The sequence below is a fragment of the Crocodylus siamensis genome, chromosome 1, assembly GCF_052110815.1.
Source record: "Crocodylus siamensis isolate JL-2025a chromosome 1, ASM5211081v1, whole genome shotgun sequence".
Taxonomy (NCBI): Eukaryota; Metazoa; Chordata; order Crocodylia; family Crocodylidae; genus Crocodylus; species Crocodylus siamensis.
The window spans coordinates 163,226,363-163,239,899 of NC_143395.1; the positions used below are offsets into that span (position 1 = coordinate 163,226,363).

The window sequence follows — 13,537 nt, forward strand, 5'->3', positions numbered from 1 at the left end:
GAGGACACAGAAGCCTGGGTACAGAATCTGGTCAAACAAATTTAACAGCCACGTCTGGATATTTGTCCTTAAAAGACTAACAACCCTTGGCAAGTCAAGTCGTCACAATTAAAAAAAAACAAAAACAGTTTCAACAAATAACCCAACATGTAGAAGCAAAGCTAGCTCACCCCAACAGCAGCAAGCTCATCTCTGGACTTGAATATTTTTGAACACCTCCCTTTCAAATCCTGCTCAATTGTCTTGCATGGACACGAGAGCTCACAGGTTCCTTGCTGGCAGGTCTTGTTCTTCTGCTCAGTGTCACATTGATTGCCACATTTCGAGTCAGGAAGGAGTTTTCCCCCTAGGTCAGATTGACAATAACTGTGAGAGTTTTGTTGTCCTATGTAGCATGCTCCTATCCCTTGAATCATCTGAGCTTATATTAACCAACAACTACTACCATTCATTGCAGTGACCCGGCATTGCCAATGTCTTCATCTCCTTTGCTTTCACTTATGGCAGGACAGGGATTCTCAACACAGGTGCCATGGCACCCTGAGGTGATTTAAGATCCTTTTCAGGTTGTCACAGGGTGCCATGCTAGGCTAGCACTGTTAGGTGGGCAAACATGATTCACATAATAAACACAGAGATTTCAGATAAGAATCTATAGTGTTAGAAACATTCTTCCCTGTTGTGATCTTTCTGAATTTTTTGCAACAGAAGAATTGCTCTTTTATTTTTCCTGTAGTCAAAAAGCACATGAAAATGAAGAGCTGGCATTTTCTAAGGATGCCACTAATTCAGGGTTTGCAAGCTGTTTCAGCAAGGCTTTATTTAGTGGTGGCTTTCTAGGTGGAGAGATTATGCAACTAATACTTCCATACTTACCACTGTCCACCAATAGATGGTAGCAAAGAGCTCTTTCCTTATGGAGCCGCTGAGCTATTGACTGAGCTCTTTCCTGCCTTTAAAAGAGGGTGGCAGAGAGCTCCTTCCCCAGTAGAGTTCAGATCTGCTCTCCTGTTTGCCAACGAATAGTAGGAAACTCCCTTCCCTCTGTAGCTTCAGGCCGCAGGGCTTGGGATGATGACTTGTTTGTAATTAAAAGGATACCTATCTTTCAGAGCATCTATAGGAAAAATGCATGGGTATTTCCCCCTTTTATAAAGCTTGATAGTGTTATGCTTAGTTTTTCCTTTTGTTCAAGTGAGCACATGCTCGTAAATAAGTCTCTAAATGCTTTGTCACCCAGTGGGAAGACTAAGCTTGATAGTGTTATGCTTAGTTTTTCCTTTTGTTCAAGTGAGCACATGCTCGTAAATAAGTCTCTAAATGCTTTGTCACCCAGTGGGAAGACTAAGGTAGAAAATACCAATATTACCCACATCATTGCTGTGGCAGAGATGAGCTGAATCACCTTTGCCAAGTCCAGCCCCAGCCTTACAATGAATTCCTAGGACAGAAAGAAGGGCATTGCCAGCCAAAGGCCTCTCTGGAGAAAAGGTGGGGTAGTTTCAGCTGTAGCTTTAAATTTGCACCCCCTTCCCCAGGGAGTTTCAGTGAGACACTGCATTTTTTGCAGCTTGTCTTGACATCAAGAACAATTGCTACATGCTACTAAACAGCTACCATTTTCCATCTCAGACATGGTTGAATTTCAAGAAGTGACTCCTGTGCACAAGTCTGCATGGGTAGCACTGCACAAAAACGTTGCAGGCCCCTGGGCTCATGGGAGGGCAGGGAAAGAGGGGCTAGTGACAGCAGGGTGGTGTGGGGAGCATTGGGAGGGCAAGGAAGGGAGCTAGTGACAATTGGGCTGTGTGGGGGGGGGGCGTGAGGGCAGGGAAGTGACAGTGGGGTTTGTGTGGAGGGCTAGTGGCGGTAGCATTGTGTGAGGGGATTTGAGGACAAAGGGGACAAGTGACAGTAGGGCTGCGTGTGGGGTTGAGTATGAAAGCAGGGAAAGGAGGTTCGTGGCAGTAGGGCTGTGCGGGGAGGGGTTGTGAAGGCAGGGAAGGGGACAAGTGACAGTTGGGCTGTGCGGGGGGGGGTGAGGGCAGGGAAGGGGGATAGTGACAGCGGGGCTGTGTGTGTTGAGGGGTCAGGTTGTGAGGGGGCTGTGCGTGTGCGGCAAGCTAGTGACCACGGGGCTATGCGTGGTGACGCCCCAGCAGCGAACCCGGGGGGGGGGCTGGGGGGAGCAGAGGCGGCCCAGTGCTGAGCCGTTGTGGGAACGAGGCGACGACCGCACCGCCTCCTCCCCTCGGCCCGCCCGTATCCCTGCATTCCCTGCTGCAGCCGCACCGGCGGCTTCGCTCCCTCCCTCCAGTCCTCCTCCCGGCGGCGGCTCTGCAGCGGCCCCGCCAGGGCCCACCCGCCATGTTGGCCGCTTTGGCCCAGCGCTGAGCGAGAAGAAGAGGATGCCCGCAGCCGGGGTCGCCCCTCGGCATCGTCCCGGCGCCGCCCCGCCCCGCGCGGCCATGGGGCGGGGCTGACAGCGGGTGGCACCCGGCCCGGCCCGGCCCGGCCTGCGGCTTGGCTTGGCTCGGCGCGGACACCCGGCGCAGCCCCGGGCCGGCTGCGGGGGGCGGGCGCCGCTGCCCTGGAGGCGGCTTGACCGGGCTGTGCCTCCGCCTCCTGCCGCCGGGGCGCGGCTCCCCGCGCTTCCTCCTCCCGCTCCGCTCCGCCATGCCGCCGGGGGCTGCTCTGACCGGGTGATGCCGCTGGCTTGGGGCTGGTGAATGGAGGAAGAAGAGGAGGAGCAGCCCTCTGCCCAGCCATCCCCGCCGCCGCCGGGGACATCGGCCCGCTCCCTGCCGTCCTCGGGACGAGGATGAGGACCCAGCGTTGGAGCCGGCCCGCTTCCTCCCCCTTTTAAACCCTTAAGACATTATTATAGCTCTCTCTCTATTTTTTATTTTAATTTTTTTTTGTAGGGTGGCTATTTTCTCGGTCTCTGCCATTGTGTGAGTCTCCTGGCTGTGTGGGTGAGTGGGAGGGAGGGGTGTGTGTATATGTGTGTGCGCGTGCAACTGGGCAAGGATGCCGTGTCCAGCGTGAGGTGGAGCCCTGAGGTGGCTTGTCCCTTCAGCACCCGCCCAGCTGCACTGACCTTTGGTGGAGAGAGAGACGCAACGGAAGCCTGGTGGCTATTTTTTATTATTTGAAAGAGACTTTTAAGAGTTAAGGGGGTTTGGGGTTTTGGTGGGGTTTTTTTGGTTTGTTTGGAAAGTCACCCTCCTCATTTAAAAAAAAAAAAAGGAACCTCCCCCTCCTCCTCCCATGCAAACTGAATCAATCATGTCTGGAGAGGTGCGTTTGAGACAGTTGGAACAGTTTATTTTGGATGGGCCCACGCAGACCCAGGGGCAGTGCTTCAGCGTGGAAACCTTGCTGGATATACTCATCTGCCTGTACGATGAATGTAATAATTCCCCACTGAGGAGAGAGAAGAATATCCTTGAGTATCTAGAATGGGGTAAGTCCCAATACCATCGTTTTTTTGTCCTCACCCTGGATGTGTTGTCTGTGATGATTGAGGGTGAGGCACTTTGTGACGATGCTGTATCTGTTATGTGCAACTGGGGACTTTTTATACCCCAGATTCTCGCTGGGGAGTCTTAACGTCTTTTACAGCATCAAGCATTTGTAGCGACAGTAATCCCACCTCTTATTCCTAGTGGGGATTTTGCTAGCCTTGAGTGTCCTGTTTAATATGGACACCATCACATTTAGGTGTTTTCAGTTCAAGTTGTGGCATGGTAAGGTTGTTGGGAAGGTAAAAGGATGCTGAAAGAAATCCCTTGGCAGGAAAAAAAAATAATAAAAAGAGCAGCCTATACTTCTCTGATTTGGGCGTGGAATTCAATTCATGGTCCATTTATGGTGACAGGTATTTATAAGAGAAGAAGCCCATTCTTAGGAACAAGATATGCTTGACAGGCTGGTGAAAACAGAGAAAAGACAGTGTCTTCTGTAACCAGAGGTAATTGCTGAGCTGCAGAAAGCAATTGGTTGCTAGTAGGCTAAATTAAGTTGTAAAGCAGAGTTGTTTTAGTTATATTCCCTGCTATTTTCAAGTTTAGCACAAAATAATAGAGTCTATATATTTTTGGATGAAACAGTTGAATGATACTTAGTGGTTGAATGTTCCTCAAATTGTGAAAGGATAGTGGTCTCTTTATTCCTCCTTATACTAAATATAGACATAGCACACAAAAATCCCAAAGAGAGAACAGTTACTGTATGTGACCTTCAAACTCCAAAGTCATAGTGTACTCTTACATTTAAAAACTTTGTCACAAAATGGACACATGCAAACAACTGTATTTAAGAACATGTTTCCAATGTGGATATTGTTATGAATCGCTGGATTCATTAAATTACTGGTTAGATAATTAGGCAGTTGCTGCAGGAAGATTGTTGATAGGGTTAGTTATCAGTCACCAGCATATATTACCATTGTACTGTGTGATGTTTTTTCATTTGTGTGCAGTACATAATTTACTATACTACACTGGAGTCGTATTACTGGCATCAAAAGGACATCTTACTTTTTATAGTTTTACAATTTGTATTGGTATCGGTGCTTTGCTGTTAACTTGAATAGCAGAATACAATAATATTTATTTGCTGAGGAGGCAGCTTTTTTAAATGATGCGAATACTCTAAAGTTGGTATTGATAACTATTTAACGAGTACTTATTGTGCTGAACAAATTTTCCATGGCTCCGTAAGTTGATATTCTGCTAGTTCAGTATCAATATGAACAGAAGGATGGGGTTTTTAAACTTAACACACTGAATGCTGTTACTTCTGGTGTTTAATGGTGGTTGACAAGTGATTGTCACCTTAAGGTTCTGACTGCAACTGCAGATATGTATAAGACTTTGCTTAACCTTGTTAATAGAAATGAAATGCTATTTTGGAAAGTCAGTAGCAAACACTCTTACATGCCTGTTTCTTTAACTGTTTTTCTTTTCCACCCTGTCATTCTCTTGAGCTCATGAGCTGTACATCTGAGAAATCCACTCCACTTCTAAGGCTGAGTTCCTGCAGTGCTCTGTGAGCAGTGGCCTATCAGAGCAATTGCCATCTTGATTTCTTACCTTGAAAATTTCAAGTGTATTTGTCAAGGGCTGGTTAGAAAGAAAATGTAGCAGCGGTGTTCTCTGATTGCATCTTACTTAGTGAGACTTTGACCTGCAAACCCTTAATCCTAAATAGTCCTTTCTTAAGCTAGTAGTTCCAGTGACTTTGGGGCTACTCACATGAATTAGGGTTTGCAGAATTGAACTTTCATTGCAATCTCATTGTACCTAGGTATTGGAATGCATAATGTCTGTTTAGTTTGTTCTTTATTCTGATATAGTAAGATTTTTCAATTATCTACTTGAGAAAAAGGGAACCTGGGTTTGAGTGGTGGTAGTCTTCTGTTTTATTTTTAAGTCAAAGGCACTATTGTATAATGGTTAAAGCAAGAACTGCCAACCAAAAAATCTGTGTTCTCTCCTTAGCTTTATCAGTCATCGTGCAAATCATTTCATATCTGTTTCATTTATCCCTGCCACAAAATAGGGAAAAATAGCTCCTCCTGAGAAAGGTAGATGTTGAGAAAACTACTGTTTGCTAAGTACTTGGAGCTCCTTAGATGAAAGCACTATTCAGAAGCAAAGCATTTGAAGTAATTTTTTTCATCAGTAGGCCTGTTTACATTGGAAGTCAATGGATGCCATGAGAAGAGAACCTTGTGGCGTCAGGGTCCTGATAGTACGAATGCTTGTGTGTGTACTTCAATATTTATGCAGGTAATTCAGCTGAAATCTGTGGGACTTCTAGAGTAAAGTTCAGCATATACATTTCTAAGTTTTTCTAAGTATTGAGGCCTTTGTGCATTTGCAGTTTGCTATTAAGCACAAGGCATAACTTTGTTTTAAGTGAAAACGTTTTTGAAAATGACAATACTAGTTTCAGAAATGTAAATGTGTCCTTCAAATTTCATTTAAAAAATCCAAGTATGTTAAATTAGAGTGAGAAAAGTGAAAGATTACTGTCTAGGTCGTCATGCATTAAGGAAAAAAACACAGAAATAGAAATATTTTCTGTTGGCTTTTGGAGACTTTTATTATAAAGAAATGCCTTGAAAATTGTTTAAGAAATGAAACTGTTACACTTCATGCCAGATTGAATATTTATAGCAGAGTTATAAACTCTTGGAAAAGGGTTAGGAGGAGGTTTAGAATGGAAAAGCTGACACAGTCTTACCAATAGCAATGTGACTGCTGCTATATTTAGGTTAACTTGGAAGGTCAATATGCTTCAATTTATTGAGTTTTAAAGTTTTTAGGTTGGTTTGTTTTTGGGGTTTTTTTTTTACTATATTGTCATGTTTTTACCCAGTTCTATGATTACTTTGTTTCACATCTTAAAATTGTTGGACAGATTTTTTTTCATCTTTCATTTTGGATAGCATTACTAAGTTAAACTTGGTAGGTGGAAAAATATACTTATAAAAAGTAAGCAAAGGCTATATTGAAACAAGCCTTTAGTTGCCTTGTCATGGCAGAGGTCTCTAAGAAAAACAAACTAAGGACTGGGATATTGGTATTGCAATTTAGTATGTGTATTTTGTGTTCTTCTGTATAAACAAAACTTTTTTTGCATGTTTTTCATATTTATCCATGTGTGGATGTATGATATTATATATCTTGATTCTGTGTTTGTTGTGTATGTAAATGATATATTCATCTTTGCCCTCCTGCTTCTCTGTTTTGCTTGTGCAACACTAGTGTGAGTTTTATTCTGCCTTGTTGATCAGCTGTGTTTGTAGTTCAAACTGAAGAGAAACTCCAGTTGCAGCAACTGAAGCTTGCCAGCAGGAGACATTGAGAATGCAAAGCATGTTGTTTTTCTTTTTTACAGCAGCATCAGTTGTCACTGGTGCTTATGACTTTGGGGGAGGTAATGCAGGCCAGGATGCAAAGGATTACAAGAACAAGTAGTGTAGTAAAAAACATTTTAAAAATGTAGTTTCTCACTGTTTTTTTTAATGCACTTGGAGAGTGACCTTTTAGTGAGCCTGATTTGAATTGGTATTTTAAGGAGAACAGTGAGATCTGCAGAACTTGCATTTTTGCATATTGGCTTCTAATTTACCCAGGAGAGCACCCAAACCAACAGCAGACTCTCTCCAATGCCTGAAGAAGGGTGTTTGTGCCCAAAAGCTTGCAAAGAACAATTTTTCCAACTATTTAGCTGGTCTTATAAAAGATACCACATTTACCCAAAGAGCCTTGTCTGCCTATGTCCTTAGACCAACATGGCTACAATCAGCAACCCTGTAACATTAGAAAAAGTGCTTCAAAATGCACAGGAATGCAATGTGAAGATGATGACTTAATTAGGATTAATTTTTCTCCAGCTTGCATAAAATATGCTAGATTTTCACTACCATTTTTATTTCTGTTTCTGATGGGAAAGTTAACTGTATTCCATTAGAAATACTTTTTTTTGGTTTTATGTACTGAATTACTGCTAATGGCAGCTCAGTTTTTGAGACTGTCACCATACTTTTGGCATTCAGGTACAATGTGGCACATGTAACAATCTTATTTCAATCTTTCAAAATTAGCATGCAATTTTTAAATATTTTGAGATTCTTTTAATAATTTAAATTTCTGGAGATGTTTTTTAAAGCGAAATAGGAAATAATAGGTGGGTTCTTTGGGTAGGTTGGGAGATTGTTGTTGTTGTTGGTAAATACTCTATTCCAGAACAGTCCTTCAGTTTTCTGTAGGTCACAGCAGAAGTAACAGAATTTATCAAGTATGTTTTGTTCATGTTAGTATGTACAAATTTGACAATTCTTTGTGGGAGAAGGGGGAATCCTCAGTCAGATTCCTCTTATTTGCAAATATGGAATAGTTAAGCCTTTTAATTGGGTTTTATGTTGCTAAGAGTTCACTGGTTTTAGAAGATGTATCCCGATATATTTAGTATTATATAAGCTGTTAAGAGATGACTAAAGATAAGTTTTTATTTTTCAAAATAAATTAAATACTCTTAAGAACTGTCCGTGTGTGTGTTGGGGCTTTTAAACTTCTGCTTTTTCACTTTGGACCAAGTCTTTAGTCTTATGGAACTCTTACAGTTCTGCTGTTAGCACCTGTGGAAACAGGATAAAATACCTTCCTTGTTGAGGCTTTGATTCAACAAGCAGCTACATGCCTTTCTATAAACTTATGATTGTAGACTGACAGAAGTCAAAATAATCATCCTGGGGGAGAGGGTGACATCTCTGAGCTCTCTGCAAAAATGAAGGGTAATTCAGAAATTTCTGGAGCATTATTCACAGTAGATATGCTCTAGTCATTCATGTGAACTAGCAAAGGTCTGCTGTTTCTGTTATACATCTAGACTTAAATGTTATTTTTTCTTAGCAGCAGGTTGCCTTTTATTGTCAAATAGTGATTTCAGTCTTAAAACTGCATCTTTTATTAGAGTTGTTTGTGAACTTTTATACCAAATTATTTTTAGTAAAAAATGAACAAGTATATGTGGGGAAAAACAGAACATATAGGTCACTGAGATATCTAATAGTATCTCCTGTAAACTTTCAACATTTTTTTGCCTTTACACATTAGTTTTGAACTCTAACATACTTGCACCAGTCTTATGTCTGTCTTCCGTATAGATTACCAATTATGGTATACTGGGCAATAATTATTACATGGTGAAATGAACCAAGAAGCAGCCAGACTCAATTCACTCGTCTTAATTTATAAGCTAATCTTCAGAAGAGCAATGCATTTCCCCACTTTGCTATTTGTTAGTTTCCCAAATACAAATTTATGATATACCTGGGCTTTAATATATTGTTTGAGCTGGTTTAAAATGTGTTTTGATCATTCTGTAATGAGCAAGTCAGCAGCTTTTGTAGCTTTTTGTAGGATGCATAGTGAATTCTATTTGGAGCTTTTGTGCAGAAAGAGAGCATAGATTGATTTTTGAGACCTGATTTGATTTGAAAAGAGTACAGCTCTGTTTGACAAATGAGAGCAGGGCACAATCATTTAACATTTCATCTTCAGGAATTTTACAAATTCTTTTATTTCAAATGGCAATTCCTAGCATGCTTTCACTTAAGAGGAATGAAAGAGAAATATAATCATTTGAGTTAAGTTAACTGTGTCATACTACTTAAAATGGGTAACAAACAAATCCAGAATAAAGTATTTTTTCAGGTTAAATTGTTCAGTCCAGTGTTTTGCTTATGGCATGATCATCATTTTATTTTTAAATGTACTACTGGGATTGCTTAAATATGTACACACCAATTCTTTACCTCTGCCAGAATGAACACACAATTCTGTCTTCTCAAATAAAAGTTATATCAAACTCTTCCCTAAATAAACGTTATATCAAATTACATCTTTTATAAGCTATGGCACACAAATAATTCACAATATGTCCAGTAAGTGTATAATGCCATAAGATTAATCGGATGATTTGGCTCACTGTTTAAATAATTTAGGATATATTTTTAGGCGATCTTGAGAGGCTCTACCTCCTTTCTGTTTGCAAGTACAACTTACACATATATTGGCCCATGCCTTTGTAAAATAAATATTTTCACTCCCAACTAACATATGTCCACGATTAGGCAGTTTACTGGTATAAATGCAGTTTATTGCAGATACAGCATAAAATGGATGGGGGCCACCCTCTTTAAAATATATTTTTCTCCATATTATTTTTTGAGGTTGGACCATATATGAATGTTTAGACAGGGGAGAGGTAATCAGGACTTGTAGTAAAGATAATTTTTTTTTTTGCAAAAAAAAAAAAAATCCTGTTGGTCTAATAAATTCTTTAATTTAATTTAATTTAATTTAATTTAATTTAATTTAATTTAAAGATATCATCTCTACTATAAGTCCTAATTGCCTCTTCCTCTAGACCAATATGGCTACAGCCTGTGTACTAGACAGGGGATAGATAGGCCTTTGCAAAAAATTAACAGTATTTTAACACCCAGGATAATATTTGGAAATCAGAAGTTTGTTTTATAACTGTGATGAGCCCAAGTAGAAGACATCCAGAAGTAATTGGTTTCAGTTGCCAAGCAGCAAAACCTAGGTAGCAAATGCTAATGTGGACTTCTGGGACTGTGTGTTTAACACATTGTGTATGATAGTCTTAAAACGATAAAATTAGAGGATTATCTTGGTTTTGTCTTTTCAGGGAAAAATCCTCTGTCTTTCCTGAATACTGTTTATATTTGTTTAATTGGAGCACTCTTTTTTTCCAGCTCTGTAGCAGGCAAAGTTTCTTTTTTTTTCTTGTTCAAATCACTTCCACACAGTATTTTCCTGAAATACTAATTATGCTTGGAAATGCTACTAATGTGGACTAAAAATCTTTTAAAAATGCAACTGAATTAGGTCAGTCATGTGCACCCTTTTGTTAACTATAGGATTTTTATTTCAAATAGTTTGAACATGACATTAGGCTTAATAATAAGTGCAAAAACACTCTATTCAGACAGGTCAGTTTGCTTTGTTCCTAGTAACTGTCTAATTAGGTTTACTAGCAGTTACCATGGATAAAATCCACATGAGGTGTACCCAGACCTCTTAAGTCTTGCTGTTTCATAAGTCCTCCATATCCTGACTTCCAGTTTCATTCATGCTAATTCTATTTTACACACCTACAGATCCTTCTAATATTTTTTCCCTTCCCCTCAAGAATAAATTTATTATTAAATGGAAGGTAAAACTTTATGTATTCTTTACTTTCCATTTTAAAAGCTTTTTGATTTGCAGTTCTTATAAAAAGTTTGTTTAGGCCATATTGAAAAATAAAGCTGAAATGCTAAACATGCTATTCTACTTTTTAACATAGTTTATTGGAAAGATATAGTAACTGCATAACAAATGACTGAAACAAGTTGTTTTTGGAGGAGGTACTGAATTGCTTAAGAAAACTTGGGCCATGTGTAGAGGAAACGGGCATATGTGCACGACACTTTCAAGTGGGTTAAATGCTTTTGCACCTCTTTAATGGTGTTGGTGTTTGCATGTGTCTGCAGCATATTGTACAGTAATTCCAGCCACTGTAGCAAATTTGCTGGCGTAATGTGCCTTAAATGACTTGGGGCGCAGCAAAACTCTTCCAAGGAGTTTGCTTGCTGCTCTACAGCCGTGGAGTGGAGCACCAGCTCCGTGCAGCTCAGGGGCTCTTCAGGAAGCCTGCGTAGGTAGCCTGGCAGCATCCCGGCAATGCAGCCTTCACCCAAGAAAAGTGGCAAGTCTGATCTTTTTCTTTTTTTTCCCCCTGGAGTCTGCTGCCTGCCTGAGCTGCATGGGGGCCCAGTGCTTCCCTCCACAGCTGTGGTGCCCCCCAGGGCCACCCAAGCTGGGTGCCTGTGGGTGGGTGCTGCCGGGGGGGGGAGGGGGACTGCTGCCATGGAGAGAAGCACCAGCCCCCACCTCACTCCTGCAGCCCAGAGACCCCTCCACCCACTGGCAGCTCCCCTTCCCCTTCCTGCCACTGGAGAGGCAGGTAAGTTTGAGTGTGTATGACATGCGGGGTGGGGTTTAAACGACCCACCACTTCAATTTAGGGCCCCCGTTTTGTCTACACACGCCCTTGAGTGTCTAAAAATGTTGTGTTGCTATTTTTTTCTTCTGTTATTTTCAGTTGCAAATGCAGCAAGCCTTGTGCCTGAGCAGGAGCAAAATACTTCTGTTTATTCTGTGTCTTCTCTCAGTTCTTAGCAGTTCAGGGCTTTGATTTGATGCACTGCCTTGTTAGGTAAGAAGCTGAGAAGCAAGCTTTTATTATTGGAATTAGCAATGGCAAGTTTACTACTATATTCTGGTGTATATAAAGCCCTTGTGTTAAGGGTCCCTTCTTGCTATTACCACTCTTTTCCCCTGTCATAGAAAATAAGGGCATCTATACATGTGCTCTGGGCTGGAGGGGGGCGCACTTTAATTAGAGTGGTTCTGAGAGCCGCTCTAAAGTGCCTGCAGCATCACGTATTCAGTATCTTGCGCTTCAAAATGGTGGTGGGGGGTGCCTTAACTAAAGCTCATTTGACAATTAGCATGTGTTGGATCAGAGCTCAGTCACTCAGGAGCCCTGAGTTGTCTCTTTCTTGTGACCTATTTTCCCAAGAGTCATCTCTCAGCTCCAGGTCTGCTGTCAAGCACACAAGGGACCCCCTCCGCACTCCTTTGGGATGCTTCATCCGCCCCACAATCTCAGTGTTCATGAGCCGCACCTGGTACCTCGAGGTACATAGAAAAGACTTATAAAGTTGTGTCTATGGTCAAATCACTGATTCTCCAAATCAGAATTGAATATTCAAATTCAGATTTGGCCAGATTGAATTGGGGCATTTATCCGAATCAGTGAAACAAATCACAGTCCCCTGAATCAGGCCAAATCCAAAACAAAAATTGCCTGCTTTGCACACGTCTACTATTTGGGTTCAACTGATGCTTCCAGTATTATGAGAAGTACCCTAGTCTGTGTGTTTGTGTTTGAGCCAGTTTGGCCATTTTCAGCATTTGCTGGTTGACCACTGAGGTATCAATATACAGTGCATTTTCTGGTTCCCATAGGGCCTTCTGTTCTAGTAAAGGAATGCTTTGTATATACAGATAGAATTCCAGAGAAGGTTCACTTCATGTCAGATACTACGTACAAGTATCACAAGTGTTATGTATGTCTATAGTTATGTGTTTTGTAGTTGCTAGCCAGTTGCCTAAAATAGTTCTTAAACATACCCAGAAATCTGAATTTTAATATTTTGGATGGAAACTGCCACAGGGCAGTTGTGCATAGATAAGATCTTTTCATTTATTTTTTTTTTTACAGTTTACCTTGGACATAGCTCGGCTGAAAGGCATGGATTCTTGTCGTAACAGACTCGGAGCAGCTGTGTTATTTCCCCCAACTCCTGAGAAGCACTTGACAAACACTGTCATTCTGTTTTGGGCAAAATTGAAAAGGAGCCTTTTATAATCTCAATAGTGACTGACACAAAAGACACTTTTGTTGTTCTTGTCATGATTTGATCTTTGAGAGGGAAGTTATGGAGGCAGTTTTCTTACACAAATGTTATTTGTGGAGAAGTGAAGCATCACTCAGATATACTACGGTGTCATTTAATTTTTTTATACTGCAATTTATCTTACTGAGCACTGTTCTTTTTCTATACTTGCTCACCACCTTTGGCTAGTGAAATAAGTTTGCTTTAAATCTCAGTGTCATCTGCTCAAGTGATTTATTTATTCTTAACCTTGAAAGAAATGTGGACAAATAATCTCTTAAAATTCTTTAGTGATGCTTTCTGAGTGTTTCTCATGGTGACTTTTTTGTGTGTTTTAGAAGGTTTCCATTCTTATTTGTTTACTTGTGTTATATTTGTCTCTGACACTTTAGAATAATGAAGTCTCCCCATCAATAAAATTCATACTCAGATGTAAAGTAAAAATAAAAGCCAAAAACCAAAATCTTTATATGAAGTCCTGGCTACTAA

General features: G+C 40.9%; 1 protein-coding gene across 7 annotated transcripts in view; it reads left to right on the plus strand.

Annotated features, from left to right (window-relative positions):
* The first annotated feature begins 3,270 nt into the window (after positions 1-3,270).
* The window catches only part of CDC42BPA (CDC42 binding protein kinase alpha), a 334,018-nt gene continuing 323,751 nt past the window's right edge, over positions 3,271-13,537 (plus strand). For all 7 annotated transcript variants that reach the window (XM_090047507.1, XM_090047449.1, XM_090047476.1 and 4 more), the window contains exon 1: positions 3,271-3,466. In XM_090047507.1, coding sequence (XP_089903633.1) covers positions 3,271-3,466 — 196 coding nt within the window. The remainder of the gene's footprint in view (positions 3,467-13,537) is intronic.